The 20,372-nt window shown below is 39.3% G+C and overlaps 1 protein-coding gene across 4 annotated transcripts in view; it reads right to left on the reverse strand.

Annotated features, from left to right (window-relative positions):
• Window positions 1-1,823: 1,823 nt before the first annotated feature.
• Window positions 1,824-20,372, reverse strand: part of hdac9b (histone deacetylase 9b) — a 34,698-nt gene continuing 16,149 nt past the window's right edge. For 2 of the 4 annotated variants that reach the window (XM_046847451.1, XM_046847452.1), the window contains 10 exons: window positions 14,238-14,479; window positions 13,976-14,126; window positions 13,474-13,597; window positions 13,054-13,175; window positions 8,440-8,571; window positions 7,847-7,962; window positions 6,239-6,361; window positions 5,080-5,251; window positions 4,644-4,861; window positions 1,824-3,340 (listed from right to left, as the gene is read on the reverse strand). In XM_046847451.1, the coding sequence (XP_046703407.1) occupies window positions 3,002-3,340; window positions 4,644-4,861; window positions 5,080-5,251; window positions 6,239-6,361; window positions 7,847-7,962; window positions 8,440-8,571; window positions 13,054-13,175; window positions 13,474-13,597; window positions 13,976-14,126; window positions 14,238-14,479 (1,739 nt within the window). In that variant the 3' untranslated portion in view covers window positions 1,824-3,001. The other 2 variants (XM_046847453.1, XM_046847454.1) reach the window with 2 other exon arrangements.

Here is a 20,372-nt window from a genome sequence, read left to right on the forward strand (position 1 = left end):
CATTAATGTATAATTTATGTATAATGTTTATTTATTTTATATATATATATATATATATATATATATATATATATATAATTAGGGCCAATCAATCAATTAAAATATTTCATCGTGAATAATCGCATGATTGTCATGAATAAACTCGTGATTAATCACAATTTCACAAAACATTTTGATCTGTTCTAAATGTACTTTAAATTAATACTCTTAATTAAAGTTTTTGATACTTTTAGCAACATGGGAATGGACTAATATAGATGCTTTATGCAAATGTATGTTTATTATTAGTGAAACCAAACCTCACACAATGTTCATGAAGACAAAATATTATTGTAAACGTGTTAAAGTAATTATGGTGTAAATTATTGTAAATCATCAGGACACCAAACGGAGCTTTTTCTATGTTTCCACACGAACGTTTTTAATGTGAATTAAATGTTCGTTGAGTTGATTGTTATAATTTTGCTGCTTTTATATTTATTTATTTGTATTTGTTTATAAAAAATGGTCAAACAGAAATACACGCTGCATTAAGTGCACATTAATACAATTAGTGCCATTAAAATGAATTAGCGTTATTAACGTGTTATTAACGTTAATATTGACAGCCATAATATATAAATTGAATCTAATCTAATCTTATATATATAAGATTCATCACACCATGAGCTATAAGTTGTTTGACCGAGTTCTGACTAAGCCTACCCTTTATAAAGTTTAAAGTTTGCTCGGTCTCTTTAGCCCAGGTTGTATATCAATTCCTTTAAGCTCACTTTATCTTATGTTCGCTTTTAGAGCCTGGGTGCTTTTCAAGTACACTTCAAAGCCCCACTCAGAAAGCCTGCAAAGCTAAGCTTTAAAGAGCTGCATATCTCCCCACAGACTGAATGAATGTGGGAAACAATGTCAGAAACAAGTCTTCATACCTTCGTACCTTATACCACCAATGATTCTGGATTTGTTTTTAGGTTTTCCCTGATATAATGCATCTGAATCAAATAATAAGCACAAGTATCACGGGTGGTATAAAATGTAGCCGTATGACTATTTAATACCTGCCACAAAGAAATTCATTTCTAGATCATGTGTATTTGGTACTGACTGAAATTCAAAATAAAAATGTAAAAGCGAACAGAAGGATGAAGGAAAAAAATAACTTGTGGCAAAACCTGGCAACAACAGTGAACATTTTGAATGTCAAAATAAAGTCATTCGAAACTACCAAAAGTGTGTTTCTGACAAGAACAGAATTTCCATACAAATTCAACAGCAGCTAAAATCGGTTTATTCCAAATTGGTTCCTTCTTGGCCAGTACCAAATTTTTTAATGTTGTGTCAGTTTTAGTTTCAAGTAGCAGCAGTGACAAGCGTTGTGTTCTACCTGTTCTACATGTTATGCACTATAATGATTCTAGCTATGAGGAGCACCTCAGTGATGCCTAGATGTGATGCAAGTCTACTTGGTTACATGATCTGAATGGAGTAAATCCTGTCATTTTTTAGATATTCAAAAACTCACAAGAACTATATGAAAAATATGCACTATGCTTTAAGTAATGTTCAAAAGCTTTGCATATTTCTTTATTTCTATTACTATTCTATATGTAAACAGAAATCTAATTCAGTAAAATGAGTAGTTTATGAAGTGTGCAGACATTTAAGTGCTAGTTTTAAGGTATTTAAAAAACTTATATAAAACACTGCATCCCAGGAACAGACTACATACTTATTCCCTGATATATAAAAAAAAAACAACCATTGCAAGTTTGTCCAAAATTGTTAGTCACAAGATTTACTCAGTCCCTAGTGAAAGGAAACACTGATCACATGATGGAAACATTTATTTTTAAAAAGACGGTAACAAAGCGAGATGGTGATCCATTTAAACAGCTACAAAGTGAAGGAGCTCTTACTGCTACTGGACAAAGGAAGAGATGAACAGGACACAGGCAGACATGTCCAGAATGCTTTACTTTTAAAGACATTATGGTGAGTCACATATAATAAACAAGTATTCCTTTATGTGGCAGCATTGTGGCACAGAATCTCACGCACATATTACTCCCACCGACGATTTTACATTGACAGGGCTAAACGTGTCAAAAGATTGGAAAGTTACAAGTAAGATGGCAGCTATGGAAATATAAAAGTTATGTTTATCTGCCCACTTTGAGGAGAGAAATAAGCAACAATAAGGAATCGTACCTTGAAAAAAAGCAAGAAAGAGGGAAAGGACATCAAACTCTTAATGGGTGGGTGAACACATTGCCTCAGTCCAAAGAGGAAGTAATTGGTTTCATTGTTTCCTTACTCTTTTTGCAATTTGCGCTGATAGTAAATCAGGGCTCATGACTGGCCTCTTGGACTTTGCAGAACTCTGAACCCGTCCTCTCCCAACATTCCTGTTCTCATGAATCACTCCGGTTCCTGGCTTCCAACAGGCATTTCCTGCTCAGCCCTCGCTCTCACTGTGAGTGAGACGCCAAGCCGAGCACTGCTCTGGCCCCAGAGCATAACTTTTGATACAGACCCCTGGGAGAACCCAGGACACAGCAGGCTCTTCTAAAAGCTCTATTACACAGTAACAGGGAGGGTACTGATGCTATAGTTGTGCTCCTGTTGCCGTTTACACTGGAAACAATAAATGAGGAAGATCATTCGAAATGAAAGCTATGCGATTTGTCAGGGAAATAAAAGTCAGTGATTATTCTACATGAGCTCTAGTGCTGCTCTGTTCCAGTGGGTGGATCGAAAGTAGAAAGGGCAAGTAATTACAATCCAAAAGTCTTCTTACAAACAGAGATGCTTTTTCAGCTTTGAAAAGATATACCAGTCTAGGTTTTTTCCTCCTTATTCCAATTATATACAGATCATTACAGCATACAATACAGAGATTACATCACAAGGTCACAAATGTCTACAGTCCAGAAGGGCTTACGGTGGCATAACCTGGCATGAGTTATGAGTATGTGTGTGTACGTATATGTGCTCATGCCTGAGATCAGTTCATAGCCTGTATCACTAGCCTTCCTTCAACCTGGTGAAGGTAAGCACTCTTCTTCTCTGCAAGACTCTCTTTGGCATGTGTTTCATCATCACTGTCAGCTGGCTCCTGTTTGATTCTGATAACCCTTGCGTTAGCATCCATTTCTTCACCGAGCAAAATGGGACTGTGGATGCTGCTGTTGCTGCTCCTGCGGCTGGGGCTGCACTTGCGGATGACTCCAGAAGAGGGCGAGCTGTCCTCTTGCATGGCGTGATTGTGCGCATCCTCTTCCTCCTCTGACTCGTGCAGGTGCCCGTTCGGCTGCCTCAGCTGTTCGATGGGCTTGGAAAACAGCTGCAGAGCAGAAATAACAAAAGATTTCTGTCAGCCAAATTGGGACTAGAATTTTCACATTCTAGATATGTAAAACTTGGTGGCTTGCTTTCAGTAGAAATTGTATTTACTGTAACTGATGCAGTGAAGATGTTCAGAAGCAGACTCAAGAATGTGTCTGGAAGAAAGAGGTGAACTAGGCTTACTTCTTATCTTAATACCAGCTCAGGTAAAAATAGCATCTGGGTCTGGGCATTAGTAAAATGCTTTTTATACCTCACTCTAAAGCCTATAAGCTCGTGTAAAAATTCCATCCTGGCTCATTCAAGTATGCGTAAACATTTCCAAAATGTCCTGCTTTTACTGTGGAGTCATTGATCATAATAAAGAGTAACGTAAATATGAGAGTTAAACAGATTCACAGGAGTATTGCCTGGATTAATTTATTTCATATCCATAAAAAAAAAATCTATTTTTTGTATTTCCTGGGACTAAAAATATTTATGTATGTGACATCAAGTAACATGTTTCTGAGTAAATCATTGTAACTTGCATCACTTCATTCACATCATTCACATCATTCTGAAAGCAAATCAACATCCATGCTGTAGAGCACAGTGATTTGGCAAACCAAGTATCTGATTCGACGTTTATTCGACGTTTATTCGACGTTTTAAATTTGTTTTATTTCATTCCTTCAATTGAGCTCATAACAATAAAACTTCAGAAAAACAAGAGCTCTGTGATGGTTTTTAAAAGTTGCACTTGAAAGTTGCACTAGCCTTGATTTTCCCATCGCCCTTTCAGCAGTAACAGTGCAGATCAATCTATGGGCTCTACAAACAATGGGGCCTTTCAGTATGCTAGCCTCGCATGCTCAGCAGAATAGTTGCACTCGAACGGATGGCCAGGGTCACCATTGCTAGTGCACAGAAATACAAACATTTCCTTAAGGGAACAAAAGTATGTATTCTTTCTACTTGAACTAACGCGTATTATAAAGCATGCTTGCATGTCAACACCACAGACGCCCCTACGCTATGCTAAACACAGATACTGACTAGCATTTTAGCAATGAGAGCGTTCTTAAAAAGTGAAATATTATTGTGTTTTACTGTGCTGCAAATTCTATTTATACATTTGCCAAAATCAAATTAACAAATCGTGTGTTCCCTTGCTATCTTTTAAATAGCTTTAAATATATAGTGGTGCCTTGTAAGATCTAGTAACCTGCTCTAGAAGAACGGTTTCTAATAAGACACTAATTAAAATATATTAATATTTCTGATCTAAGCCTCTCGTGGTCTACTTTTAGTGGCTGTACCTTATTGATGTGGACCTGTTGCTGATACTGTTTCTGCTTCTCAAGGAAGTGTTGGTGTTGCTGCTGGATGACGAGCTGGGCTAGTATGCTCTGGGGCAGTGGTGCCGACTGGGTACGGTTGAGGGGCCGGTGACGTGGCAATTTGGGCCGCACACCACCTGAGGAACGCTCCGTCATGGCCAGAGGAGAGGGAGGGTGCACAGATCCTGCGCTCTGGCCTACAGACAACAGGATGAAGTGAACTGATTTATCATTTCTATTTTAGTTGTTTAAATCATGAGAGGTATTAAGTTGTATTAAAGTGCAGTAACTTCTTCAAAGCTCAGCTAATTGTGTATCTGTCATGTAGCTTAAACTATATTATACAATAACCACTTATAGGAATTAAGGTAAGTCTGCACCCATCAACCAGTCCATGGATTTTAAGGGTTTTTACCAGTGGAGAAGATCTTCTGTTGGCGAAGCTGCTCCTTTTGCAGTAGGTGCTGTAGAAGTGCTTGCTGGCTGCTGCTCACTTTACTCTCCATGCTAACTGGTAGAGGCACAGGGCCCAGGAGCTGAGCGGGCAAACCCTGCCTGACAGGCAGCACTCCACTGCTCTCGACAGCCTGAGGGGAGGAAAGACAAAGATTACATCAGGCAGCCCCTCAGCCATTTGTGGTATAACCAAATTGAACATAACCACAGCCGAACGCTGTGCTTACTTTCAGTATTCTGTGATTTTTATATATAGTTCTTTGCGATGAATAAACTGCTTGTTTATTTTCTGTGCACTGCAGAAAACCCCTCTACTCCCATTTGTATGGTTAGATGGACTTAACCTTACACTTTTCCCAGGAATGATCACACAGACACAAAGTGAGGTTAAAGACTGAACATTATCTCGAGCTGCACTTGATTATTCTGGCTTGGTCTCTTTAAACAGGAGTAATAGACGAGGTGACTGGGGAAGACTGGAGTGCAACTGACACCAGACACTTAAACACAATATTTATCTAAGGCCTATAAAATCCCCCAAGGTCACGGGTCAGTACCCTAAGGCTACACATATCATCCAGACAGCCACTGATGGCTAGTCTTTCAACAGGCACCACAATACACAGTTGAGCAGGGGCCCTAAATGACATTTCCCTTCATTTATCAGCCTAAACATTCACCTTACATTCAGAATCCTCTAGCAGACACGAAGTAGCAAAAATGTTAATCGCATGTGGGTAAAAATGAACTGTTCAACTGTGTCTCGAGGGGGGGAATACTACAAAAGGAAACCAAAGCAAAAGTTCATGTAGTAAGGTTGATAGACACAATGCAACTTTTTACAGCAAGATTCGAATCACAATGGTGGTGTTTTGATTAAAAAATATATGTCTGTGATACAGTTAGGCTACTAATTGTGTTGTATTTGTTGAAAGATTCAATGCACTGACATGTTTGGAAAGGACGTGTCAATACATATGGGACATCATCTAATCCCTGGATAAAAAGTGTGCAGCTAAACATGAACACATTTATGAAGGCCTGTTTGTTTGAATTCCCTCAAAGTAAGCAATTGAACCGATGTAAAGTATAATGGTAATGGTGCTCATTTAACTCACATTAATGGGGGAGGAGGCAGCCGAGAGGCCCAGCGTGATGTTAGGCAGAGATGGTGATGTGTAGAGACTCAACACTGACACTGAACCTTCAGAGCCAAGCAGCTTCGGCTGTGAGGGCCAACGCTGACAGAAAGAAAGACAAAGATTGAAGGAAACACCAAGTTATTTTGGAATACCACTATGGACCATTGGAAAGAGCAATAGCAGCAGCAAAATAAACTTTAATGTTCTAAGACAAATGACAGATTTGTTCCTGCCTCGGTGGAGTTGGTTAAGTCCAAATGAAACCAGCAAAGATCTGACAGTATCTATAATATCCTACTCTGAAGACAGAATGATGTATTGATAGTTCTGGGGTATGGAGGAACCAGGTCTGATGTTAAAGAAATGTTCTACATTGGCTCTGGGTCATTCTTCCTGCACACAGCATGATAGTCCAGCAGCATGTGGTCATAGAGCAGCCCTGTTTATTCTTCCAATCCTCTGCATATTCACTGACCTGTATGTGGATATCCGGCTTTTATAAGACCCAGGGGAACAGTTTCTTCTGAAAGGGGATACCCAATGTAACAGATCACAAACAAGACTCGCTTTTGCACCTAGCCTGCTGTCTGCGGGTAGTCCCCCATCCCACCGGTCTGATCCGTAAAACTCTCGCCCTATGTCAATACAATAGCTGCACAACGTGTTTGTGTTGTTAGCATGTCATTGGCTACCAGCAGCTGGCAGAACAATTAAGCTCAACCTCCAACTTCCTCCGCCCTGGATCATGGTGTAATAGGCATTCCTAGGCAGCCGTTATACTGGAGGTCCATGGGAGTGTAAACAGTACTGTTTAAGAATAACACAGCTGCTATGCTGATGCTGCACAGAGACTTGTCATTTTTCTGCCACATGCCCCAGAATACACTGCTTTGTAAGGAAAGTCCAATGGGACCTTGAAAAGAACTGAGCCATGAAGCCATCAGGAAGTGACTCAGAGGACCTTCTAGAATTGATGAACTTCAACAAACAAAAACACTTCCTTGCTTATACTTGTGGGCAAATGGCAGTCCAAACACACAGAGGTGGTTCAAATAATAGAGTCAGATAGTAATATACTGTGTGTGCTGTGTATATACTGTGTATATGCCTGCAAGGCCATGGAGGTGGGCTATTGGTAATATTTACATCACATTATTTACAGAGCTTTTTTGTCTTGGATTGGGAATTTCCAACAGTCCACTGGCTGACATTGTAGCTCCTTTACTGGGCAGTAAGCAGCAGGCAAATGGAAGTCTGTGTCAGATCCAGTAAAAGGCTCAGTGCTTTAGAGCACAGGCTTATAAGAGGAAGTCAACTGATATTTTATTGCCTGCTCAGGGAGACATTTCCAATGAACTGTTACAGACGCCCGCAATGAGTACTTTGTTTTGATAGCTGCACAAGAGTAATATTGGTTTGGCAAGATGTATGTAGAAAATCTATTTATTTTTTGTCAGAACGCTTATTGCAACCTTGTATTTTACACCAAAAAAGATTTAGAATTGCTACTAACTGAAAACCTCTTTGACGAATATTCGCTCTTTTTATTGTGGGATGAAGTGATGACATTTCAAGGGGCTGTACCTCAGCGTGAATGGTGGATGGTAGAGGTGATGGTCCATTTTCAGTCCCTGGAAAACTTGAGGCTCTGTTTGGAGAGCTGGGACCTGAACCAGTGGAGCTGCTACTGGCTGCCGACTCTATAAATCATAATAAATTAGAAACAAAAACAAAAATGTTGATGGTACATGTGTATTAATCCTGCTTTGCTGTAAATCAGCTGTTTATGGATTTTATGTTGATTTTTAGCACTTGTTCATTCTCTATTGCAATTCTTAACATACATCTTTAAATAGATTTTATGATTTCACAATGCCATTCTTTATTTCTCTCAGGAACTGTGACGGGTAATAAGACAGCAGGCAGAAAGAACAACAGCATCATCCGTATTAACTCACAGCAATTGTTATTAGCACAATGACAAACATGTGGCATGTGAAAAACCAACAGAGACTGTGGTGTTTAAGCTATCACTAACCCAAGCAGCTGTAACATAATGAGATCGCTCAACAGCAGCCTTGGAAGTGCTGCTGTGATTACTGGACTGAAAACAAACCAGCCAGAAAGTCTTAGCGTGCAAGCTAATTGCTAGCTAAATAATGAGAGGTATCTCCTACCCATTAGTTCTAAGGCTCGTTTTTTGAAGGGTGTCATGACGGTTCCTTCTTTTCTCCTCAGAAGCGGGCTGCTCCTCCTCTCTGCAACCTTCTGCTTCAACCTAGAGCGCACCTTCAGATTTGGCTCTGAGGCTGTGAAAACACAAAACACTGCATTTCAACATTAATCATATTTTCATATTTTTATAATAGGAAAAAATACTTTGGAAAAGTATATGTATTGTAGAGTACATCACACACACAGTGTTCCAGTAAATGTTTGTCAGTGCAATTTTATTTTTAAGTGTGCCGTTTTGTATCAAATACGTGAGGTAAAACACAATTGTAAGAAAAAAAGGGAATAATCTGTGAATTGCAACAATGGGGTTAGAAACCTCACAGTGCAAGTTCTTCTCACTGGCTGTTATAAGAGATTAAAAAGGACAGGTTTGGAACTTTCTTCTAATCATCTGGAGTAATTTACATAGAGCAACATGAACTGAAAGTTCTGCTTCCTGACTTGAGCAAAGCCCAATACAGTAGTAGCACTTAATATACAACAAAAACACAGGCAGGGATTGTAATAGCAGTCACACGGTGCTCACACTGCTGTCTGTAAAGATGTACACCCATATATATTCACACCCCATTAACCTAACATGAGGTTTATGTAACGGGGTTTTGAAGAAAAAAAGAGTCAGTTTTCGTTACTGTCCTGTGCGTGAGATTTTGAGTAATACAGCATGAGTAATATGTTGCTGTATAGTAAGTGAGCACCTCCAGAGAACTGTGTCATAAGGCTGGGGAGCAGTATGGGGTGAGTCAGAGGAAAGTCATTCTCACCCACATGTACTGTAGTGTTACAGAGTAGTGAACTCCCTCAGTACAGTCAGCAGCAAAAACATAGATTTGTTCTTTTTGCTATAGGCAAAACCTTCCATGGATCCCTTTTAGCATTTTGAAAGACAGGATGCTGAATAAGTCGAGATTAGTTTGGGCACCTCTTGTAATATTTGATTTAAATACACTAAATACTTTTTTAATACATTTAATACAAAACGTTCTCTTTATTGATTTATATGTATGGCATTTGGCAGACACTCTTATCAAGAGCAATTTACAGATTGTCTCATTTATACTACTAAGCAGTTTACATTTACAGCATTTGGCAGAGACCTCTATTCACTTTATTGACTTACATTTATATCATGCAACTAAGGGTTAAAGGTCTTGCTAAATGGCCCAGCAGAGGCAGCTAGGTGATGCTGACATTTAAATGCACACCCTCCTGATTCAAAGTCCAACATCTTAAAAACATATTATTATTATTATATCATTATTATTATTATTATTATTATTATTATTATTATTAGTATTATCAGTATTATTATGATGATGATGATTATTATTATTATTATCATTATTATTATTATTATCTTTTGATAGGCAGCATAATTAATATGATTCTACCTATAGTTTATTTCCCTCAAATCTGTCAATTCTGTGATATAAATTTCTAAAAGCTCTAAAATAAATTGCTTGACATTAAACACATTATATTACATAAACTTATAAATCCAAGGTTTTGAGTTATCTATAAGTAAAAAAAAAACAACACCCAATTTGCATTTTCAGAAACAAGAAGAAACATATAGATTTGGTTTCTGTTTGAGCTGCAGTGTTAGACAGCTCTCATCATAAGCTATAGCAGCCGTATCAGCAGGCTATGCCATCCAGTAGGGCAGTAATGGGATGTAAATCCTGAGCCTGACGTGATCCGAAGGGAGCCTTTGCCTATCCTCCTACCGCACCATGCTGCTCTTATTGCTGTCTATTTTTACCTAACATCACAAGCCGTCACCACGGGAACAGCATCCCATCACCGCAGAGATGGAGGCTTAGTTGTTGAGGTCACAGCGGGAGGCTGGGACTGTGATGCAAGAGGAAAACTCTTCTCTCAGTCAGAGTGACAGACACAACACCTGTGTGACTTTACCCAGAGCTGACACACTGCCTGGAGCCAAAGGCCAAGTCAAACAGGAATATATGTATGAGGCAGGAGTTTAACAGGCCCATAAATCAATCACATTATTGCATTTGAAAGCACTGCCTGAGGCTATGCTGCACACACAGAGTGCCAAATCTATTATATTATCTCCACTCAACATGCAAGTTTCCTTTTCAAAGTGTGTTGGTTCGCTGTTAAAGTCTTGTTTGAATACATGCTGGCAGGTGAGCAAATTCTCACAACGAGAAGCTGATTTTAGAGCAAAACATTGCTCTGTTATTATTATTCAGCTTATACATATTGTGTGGGTTTGAGGTTGACGTTATCCATTGCACACTCGTTCTGCCATCTTCTGCTTCACATTCTTGGTTCTCCTGTTACTAATCCTATCTGCATAATTTTCATTAGGCAAAGAAAACAAACCCGTCCCCGCCTGAGGGATATGAGCCTTCTGATGCAACAGCTGTACTTTTATGAGCCATATTACTCCACCGCTGCTACGCTCTTACTGCAAGTTTTTCCAGTAATCATAACACACATTATGTCCCTCTGCAGCCACAGAGGAATACTACAGCAACACAAGAGGGAATAGTCTAGTGCAAAGCTCTGAAAATATCCACTGTTTCAAATGCACCAGGTCCAATCCTTTTCATCTCAGCTGCACCTGCTCCACATGTTTGGTAACTGGGTCAAGACTAGAGAGGGTATTTCTTCTTTTTTTTTTACCAACCCAGGCTATTCCTGCATACAACAGTGCCAGTGCATCGAACCAGCATTATTCTAGTCCAGACAGAGTAAGATCAAAGTTGTAAACAAGATGGTGGGATTTTTATTCCATGTCGTTCATTTGTAAAATGTGGGAATCTCTCTGCTTATTAATGTTGTGATTATACACTGAATGAATGATTCATTGGTAGTTTGACACAATGATTGATTAATTGCCTGATACGATGAAAAAGGAATTAATAATGTCGCCCTCTGTACTTTAAAAAATGTAGGAAATGAGGTTACCTCATAGGAAAGTACCCGAGCACTTCATGGAAACAAGAGTCAAATATAGTAAAATCAAAAGAGTCAAACCCTTTTTTTTTTTTTTTTTTTGGTTTAAGATTTTTCTGAAACACTAGAAAGTGTACTATATATCGGCTTATTAATTGTGGTAACTTTACAACCACTTTACCATTTTTACTGTTGAATCAAATAACAATACTTTTTCGACTGTGAAAAAGTGCGGAGAAAAGAACCGAGTGCAAAAAGAGGTACATTCTCTTTTTTTTTGACTCTGAAACCATTGAGATGCAAACATTTTCACACAGCTGTATTGCACTTAGACAGGGAACCAGTTGTCATCTCATTTTTTATGTCCCTAATGTTTCCTACATTTAGATATACAGGATCAGATTTCAGTTAAGGCACTGTTATGAGTTTGCCTTTAACCAGATGCAAGGTGCATTAATATTTATCAAGGGAACAGGTAAAGAGTAGAACTGTGCACTTGAAAAGCAGTCACATTTGTCTGAAATTCAATTCAGTCTGTTCTGTTTAACTCAGAAGGATGTAAACTGCGGTTAAAATGGTATGCAAACTGAATTACACTGTATAAGAAATTCAAACCCAAGAACTTCTCAGATTCTAATATTATATCATTGACTCTCTCTCTTTTTTTTCTGATTGTGAAGAATAACATATAATAACTTTACTCTTTTTGTGTACCATATAAAATTATCTCAGATTAGTTTAAATAAATCTTACAAGTCAGGATTATAACTCCATTGCCTGATCTCTGAATTGTGTACAACATGCAAGCCCATGTGGGAAAGTACTTTTACCGGTATAATTGTTTACCATCATAATTCAAACAGACACGAGAGGAAAGGAATGTAATGTCAGTTCGGTGACCTCATGGCACTGCTATGAACTGTTCGTCCAGCCGAGAGCTTACGACTGACCAAAACCAAGAGGGAGCCATAAGTCATGTTAATGCTGACTTCCCATGAGGCTTACTCCAAGGCTAGGTCAACAAACCTGAGCTGATTTCTGTGAAAAGTCAGGGATTTTCTAAATAACCTACGGCAATCATACCTCAGGAGAAATGAAATTCCTTTATTCTTTCTGTAAATCAGTTATGCTTGTGGGCGGTTAAGCATGGAAACTGAACTCGGATGAATTTAATTTGTTAAAGTTATGAGCATATGGACCTCTGTGTCACTCCTCCTGGCTTCCAGAGAAAAGAATACAGAAACGTGTCCTTTTTACAATGAAGTCTGAGTATTGCTGTCAGGTTACACAAAGAGTCTAAAAATGAACGTGATTTTAAAGAAATTGGTTGATAAGTGTTATTTGCAGCTGTTCATTTTTGGGGGATTCATCCAAGTTTTTAAAATGATGACTTTGTGATCAAATCTTTCAAAGAACATGCTTCTGGGCCAACGTGTTTTCATTTCACTGGTGTATGCAGAAAGCAATACATACTAGCATTTATGTGCTGAAAATAAAAACTTGGGCTAGTGCATAAGATAAGAGCATCTGCTAAAGGAATAACTTTAAATCTTACTTGTAACGTAATGTAATCCTACATCAACTAAACTCTTGTCTAATTATGAATGTGAAGCATTGTTTCATCGTACCAGTCTTCCTCAGAGGAAAATCATCCCTGCAGTCTGGTAGGGAGAGCAAAGGGAACTTGCATGACGGTGACACGCCTCCCAGAGGAGGTGAACTCTGCTCCAGGGAGGTGTGATGGGAGGCTCTGAACAGACAGGAGACACAAACCGAACTGCTTAACTAACCTCGCAAGCATAAATCACTGTAATGTCCCACCTTGACAAATTTTACATTGGTCTAAGAATATTTAACACTTATTGTTATAGCGAGGCAACACCTCTAGATTCTTTCAGTAAATGTAATATTCTTTATTTGTCATCAAGTTGTCAGATTTCTAATACAAATGACCATGTGCATAAATCAATAATAAAGGTGTCGATAGTCAACAATAAAATTTTGAAGTTCACCCTAGATTTTAGAAGTCATGTTTTTCCTCCACTTACGTAAACCACAGTTTGGAGTTCTGTGTGAATGCATGGCAGGATCCATTGGATGCTGGGTCCTTTGTGGATTTACTTAACAAAAACTCCTGAAGTTTCTGCTTAACTTCTGTGCTTGCCACTGCACCTGTAACACCAAAGAATAGTGTTCATCCTAAGCCTCAAACTGGATATGCAGTGATTTTGTAAAAGCACTATCATTTAAAGAGGCAAACTTTTAGATTTAGATAGACTTAGACATTTGATATGTTTTTATGCATGTATAATTATGTACATATACAGTGACATTTAAAAGCATTTAGATCCCAAATGTGTGGTGCTGCCTCAGGAACTCCAATTAAACAAATGAATAAACATCTCCCCCTTCTGGACATTGAAGATAAAACACCAATACAGAGGTGAGAACGCTTGGGTTTTTGTCTGAGCTCGGAAAAGAAAGCCGTTACCTGTTACTGTTTGTTCTTATTGACTAGTGTATTGTAATGAAACAGTCTTAAACTCTTACTCTCTCGTGCCCTCTCTTTGCTCCTGAGGATAAGGGCCTGCTGCTGGCGCCGATGTCTCTCCAGTTCCCTTTCCTGGTTTTGCTGCTCCAACTTTCTTTCCTTCTCCAGCTGCTCCTGCTGCTGCTTCATTACTTGCAGCTCCTGCTGCAACTGAGAAATGCCCTCATTATGAGTTATACACAGTTTTTTTTTTGTGAAACCAAAAAGTATTTACACACAAGAAGAGCTGAATCTTAAGCTACCTCATGGACATGTCCTCACCTTCAGGTGCTCTTGCAGCTGGACCTGGTGCTGGCGAATCAGGTTCTCATGCTGCTTCTGGAACTCGTTTATAAGGAGCTGTTTTTGGATCTGCTGCTGCTTTTGGATGAGGAGCAACTCCTGTTGCAGCTGCCGATCCCATAATGTGGGGTTCGAGCCCAGGGCCGGCATTCTCACGTCTGTCCGCAGATCTAGTGGCGATGCAGGCTCCAGAGCCAATGGTACTTCAGGCTTAACGTCCACTAAAAAAATATACCACAGAAGAGGAAGAGACAGTTAGGAGACAGTTCGGAAATGTTACATTAGATGAGCATGCATCCTACATTTGTAAAGAAGGGAGGCTTGAAAGGATACGCATAAATCTGGCTTCAAAACAATGGAACGTGAAACAAAGCTACTCCATACAAATCACAAATGCACTACTGCCTGTAGAGCAGCAGTTCCCGACTATGAGCTAAAAGATGTTCAGCTCAGGCTGTCTTCAAGCATCAAATGGCAACCCGCTGACCCTTTTTGGATCCGTCACAAAGCGCAGTGTTATAACCTCCTTTGTCAGCAGGATGGCCTGTTTGTGTGTGTGTGCCTTGCAGTTATTCCCCAGAAATATTCCCTCCTCCAAGGGTTCGCCATTACGGAAAAGATTGCTCCTATATTCTTCAACCTGTGGCTCATTACAAATAATAAGCTGTATACAAAGCAAGAGGGCATCCCTCAGGTCTCTGAAGGTCTATAAATAGCCGGCAAGGCAGTGGAAATCAATAGCAAGCCTGGATGACACATTCAGATAGGATGAGGCAAACAAGCATCATAACCAACTGCGGCTGCGCGCCTCCTCTGCGGGGGAATAAGCAATTACCGAGATATGGGTCTTACAAAAAGAGCCCTAGAGCAAACAAAACCCTGGCTGCATAGCAAACTTGGACTATGGTGTGTGCAAGACAGACGAATACAAATAATGTCACACTCTCAAAGCTGTCTTTCATAGTTGCCTACAGTGCATCAAACCACGGAGACCATTTTTTATTTGTGTAGTTCTTACTCTATTAGACAGAAGTCCTCTGTGGAGGTTCAATTGGTATTTAAAGACACTCACATGCAAATGTGCATGGTACATGCGGTCTTTGTTCCAGTAAATGTCGCTTTTTATCTTCCCACTTCTGCATACATTTGAAATGTCAAATGCAAAGCTGCAATTTAAAAAGAATGACTCATTGATAACATTTTGAGTTTCACAATTGCAACCATGTAACCTTTGTTAAAACAGTTAGATAATGGATTAAAACGTGAAGACTCCATCGGCGAGACGATGCCGCGCGATGATGTGCGGAAAAAAAAAACATTCCAGGGCCATTTCCAATCTGTCCACTGATAAATGCTTTTGAATAACAAACAGGCACTTCGACAGGCTCATAAACCTTCAGCGTCCAGTGTGGATATTAAAAGCCACACACTAGACAGACACAAACACTGTCATCTGCTGTCGTCACTGAGAAAGCGAGATTCAACAGTAGCCTATGTATAAGCCAGACTATTTGCAGCGCTCCCATTTTTTTTCCGTGCAAGTTGTTAAGGTGAGGCACTTGCAGTGACGCAAGCATCAGCTCACTCATTATTGGCAAACTATTTCAGCACCCTGTTTTGTTGTTCAGAATGCTGCAGTCAAAAATGTCTGCATGCGGCACTGACGAGTCAGGTATAAATAGCAACATAAAAGCAAGTGGTGCAATCTAGGGCTATGACAAACCCACACACCCTATCCACCACCCTAAACCCGGCTGCTATGGCAACATGGACAACATAATGATGACTACTCTTCTTGAAGATATTGAGCGGCGCTGTGTGTCGTCTGCTCCTGCAGAGCGCCGGTATATTGATAAGACTCAAAACACAAGCGCATGCAATCATTGAAACTGCATCCCCATACACACACACACACACACACACACGCACAAACACTACATACTCTCACTGCACAAATGCAGACACAGGCTATGTATTTGTTTTGGTTCTCAAGACTCAAGAATGAAAGACCTTTTTGTTGGTGTTAAGCACTTAAGTCTTAGTTTCTTTCATGAAACATGCCCTCCTTGAAAGGTCAAGAGCCCTCGTTGAGTTCAGAAGGAAACAGCGATCTGGGCTGGGAGGTATAATAGGGGAATGTTTGAGGCTGGTCTGTGACAGCACTTATAAACTGGCTCTTTAGTAGCATGGCCCCGCTGTGTCTTTTCATCCCTCCTGTATCTAGCCAATGAGCAGCAGCTCTGAGTCACAGGCATCTGGCTCACTGCCCCTGCACAGCTAAAAATAGCCACAGTTACCTGCTGTTTCCTGTTGCGTGCAGCTGTAATATCTCATTTATCACCCGTCTTGCTGCACCTCCCCCACCCCTGCTGTTGTCATTTAAAAATATATGCACCTTGATTCAGTCATACCTGTATGCCTTCTAGTGGCATTAGTTGCTACTTTCTTTATTTTTATATAACTCATTACCGAAAGCCCCCGGTCTCTTACTCTGCCGGGACTGTGGCATTACTGAACAGATGAGGATGATGTGGAAGTCTGGCATCTACATTATGCCAGGAAACCAGTACGAAAATCTGATGAGTTCATACTTTTAAAATAGAACGAGTTACTGATGTCATTGCCAGGTCTGAACACAAAAACAAAGATTTAGGTGTGCTATTCAGAGACCGACAAGCATGCACATTACAGTTATGACAGGAATACATTACAAGCCCAATGTTCCGCACAAGTCATATCCATGCTCTGTCACAGGGATCAGCCAAAGCTCAGTGGATTAGGGTTCTACATTCAAATTTACAGCCAGAACATTGGGAACACTGGTTTATATTTAGCTGCTTTTGTGCCCTTGAGAAAGCCTCTAAACTCCATAGTGCCCCCAACTACAGTTCTATTCCCACTACACTTTCCTTATCCAAGACCTTGAAAAAGATTAGTGGATCTCCTTATAATTATATAACGATAAACACGAACCTGTGACAGTGTGTCCTCTATTACAGCAGGGCTTTTTATATCGCCTGGTTTTGACACCCCTCAGAAGGTGACGTACGTTTATCTTTTTTCAGCAGTGTGCACACACACACACACAAACACAAACACAAACACACCAGGTTTTGGGCTTGTGCCATTCGGGTGATGATTCCATATGCAACATATCTTAGAAGAGCTGTTGATGTGTTGCAATTTGCTGCTGCTGCAAAAAAAAACAAACGGAATTAGCTGCAAGTAGGTTAAATATAACCGCTTTTCTGAGCACACCCTTAATATAGATAATGTGTGAACGGCAATCACACTTGCGAGGCCACCTAGCTATTTTAACTCAGGCAAAAAATAAGAGTCCCCTGCTGAATTTTATGTAATGAACTAGGCAGCCAACTTCTTCCTTACAACCCAGTGTGTGTGCATGTGTGTGTGTCGGTGCATGTGTGTGTGTGATGTAACCTTCTGTGTTACTATTAGTTTGTATTGTATTGATTGATTTGGGTTTTTTACTGCTCACTATTTCAGATGCTTGGTTAAGTAAAAAAGGGTCACATCAAGGTAGCCCTGTCATCTGGTAAACACTAGATTTATGAAAGAAAGCTTACACTTTGTCTTTGGCATCAAGGACTGACATGCATCCCACACCGTGCCAAAGCCGACTTCTCGCTAGAGGCTGCTAAGAAGGGTAGGGTGACTGCTGTAACCATGAGTCACTGGTCAGGGCTTTAATTGCATGCTGATCTGTCTCAAATTACTGTTGAGTACACTGATAAAAGGCTTTGAGGCACTGGTAAATCCAGACACACATTAGTAAGCCTCCCACACACGGCTAAATGAAAGCATGCTAATTTGTTGTGAGAGATTAACATATGCACTTCCAAGTCTTTTCAATTCCGCATTAATGTGACACTCACCTGATTGTGTACCCTCCGACAGTGCAAGTCAGTATCTGACAAGAACTAAAGCCTAATGTATCTGTAATTGATATTGATCATATGGTGCACAGAATCGTTCGTGTTCTCTCAGCAACCGTGTTTTAGACAGTGTGCTGTGGCTCTTCCTCTGTGACTGGCGGGCTGAAGGCCGTGAAATGTGCCGCATTTTCAAATCCATTTTGTCACAGATTCAGCGCAGCTTAGAATTTTCAATGTTTCTAATAGTAATGTCATTTTATATGCTGTATTGTGCAGGTGAGTGATGGTTTTCTTTACTACTGGTACTGCATCGGGTTAAAAATATTTAAGCAAATCAAGGAATTATTTTTTTTAATTTGCCAGGAATCTTCTTTTTGTTCTTGGTGTCTAATAAAAAAAAAAAAGCTCTTCACAAGAATCCAAGTCTGTGTTGCAAATTAATTGCCGGTGCTAGAATACTAATTAGTAAATGCATATAATTATTGAATCTTATAACGAATTCCTTTTGGGCTACGTATATACTTGAATGGAAGCTACAACAATACATCTCCATTTAACATACAGTCTGTAGTTGTGATTAAATTGTGCCTGTAGCTTTTATATCAAGATAAGTAAGACTACGGATCTAATATGCTGTATCCATTATAGACAAAATGTGAATGATAAATGATAGAAACGTGGTAAACACTTTAACAATCCAACAAATTGCTGTTCCATCATGTCCACTTCAGAAGCTAAGTCTTCATCTGTTCAGAATAGAAATTGAGCTGCATTTTGAATAGTTAAGGGTTCTTAGCTTTCTCAAAGGTTTTGCCTTGCCATTCTCTTTAAACTCTGTTGTAAAATATACCACAAGAGACAACAAAATGAGCTTCTATATTTCTAGATCTGCCCTTTGTTCCTATTAGTGTATGTGGAAAAGATTATTCAGTAACGAATCACTCAGCAGTTTCCACTAGGTCAGTACCTAGGCTAAATGATATTTTGAAACACATATTAAAGGCAGGTTTACAGCATCAGCACTAGTAAAGACATAGATTACCTATATAGCATAATAGGGGGAAGTTTAATGTGCAAAAGAATCGCCAAGTCATAGCCATATGTTTATTCTGCTTATACACAAACTTCGGACCTCAAACTTTATAATGTTGTAGTGAAATAAGAGAAGGATAAATTCACACAAGTCATTTTCGCTAGGATATAAGCACTTAAAGTTATATAATCCATTAGTGGTGCACAGATCAATTATTAATACTGTACTACTATGACGTATGATTTAGATCTCTTTGCTATCTTTCACCAGCTAAGATAATAAAACTGGACAAGTATACAACCAGTCATACCAGTTAAGCTGTCACTGATAATAGAAACTGCACAGGTATCACCCGTGACCAGCTATGTGTCAAAAAAACATTGAGTGACATGCATATTATGTGAAGCCTGGAGACTATGGAGTGAAACAGTCTGGTCATGTCAGCTCAAACAGCTCATAGGTACTTCAAGATGAAAGAGCGAATGGTGTTATGAGTGGTCTGGGGAGAACGGAAGGTAATTTAACTACAACAAAACATGTCAAAAACAGCCTTTGGTGAAGACATTGTTGTAATGAATTAAGAATCTCTGCTTTTTAAAAAATAAAATAAAACACTCTTGAGCAGCATCAAATTACCGGAAGTCATAAGTATAATACGCTTCATTCGTAATTATCCTCCGACTATAATGGAGGGCTGTCAAAGCCGTGTTTTTATTTTCTTCTCTTTGATGCATGCTGAGTGTCTTCAACTTATAGAGAGTGTTTTTATTAGAATATTAATCAGAGTGCATGAGAAGTCACATAAGCTGAGTGGGAGAAATAGGTTGATAATAAAGACTGAGTGAGCTGGGCAGCACAACTGATTATGTTTTTAAAATGTTGCCATTTAAGGCTTGAAATAAGGCTTCTCTTTTTTTTTTTGTGACCACTGAGTTTCTTTGTAATTTGACTTTATGCAGCGATCATACTGAGCTGTTTTGTTCGGTATGACAGGATAATTACTACTACAATATTGGGTGGATTGACTTCCAGATAAAATGACCATCCTGGTGCATGCTTTAAGAGAGGAAATTAAATAGTAGAGGAAGGAACGCTAATATTTTTTTGTCTTTGTGGTTCTCAGGAAAAGAAATCACAAGCTCGAAGGACATAGAAATATATACAAGCATCTTTCTTGATAGCAAC

The sequence above is a fragment of the Silurus meridionalis genome, chromosome 4, assembly GCF_014805685.1.
Source record: "Silurus meridionalis isolate SWU-2019-XX chromosome 4, ASM1480568v1, whole genome shotgun sequence".
Lineage (NCBI taxonomy): Eukaryota > Metazoa > Chordata > Actinopteri > Siluriformes > Siluridae > Silurus > Silurus meridionalis.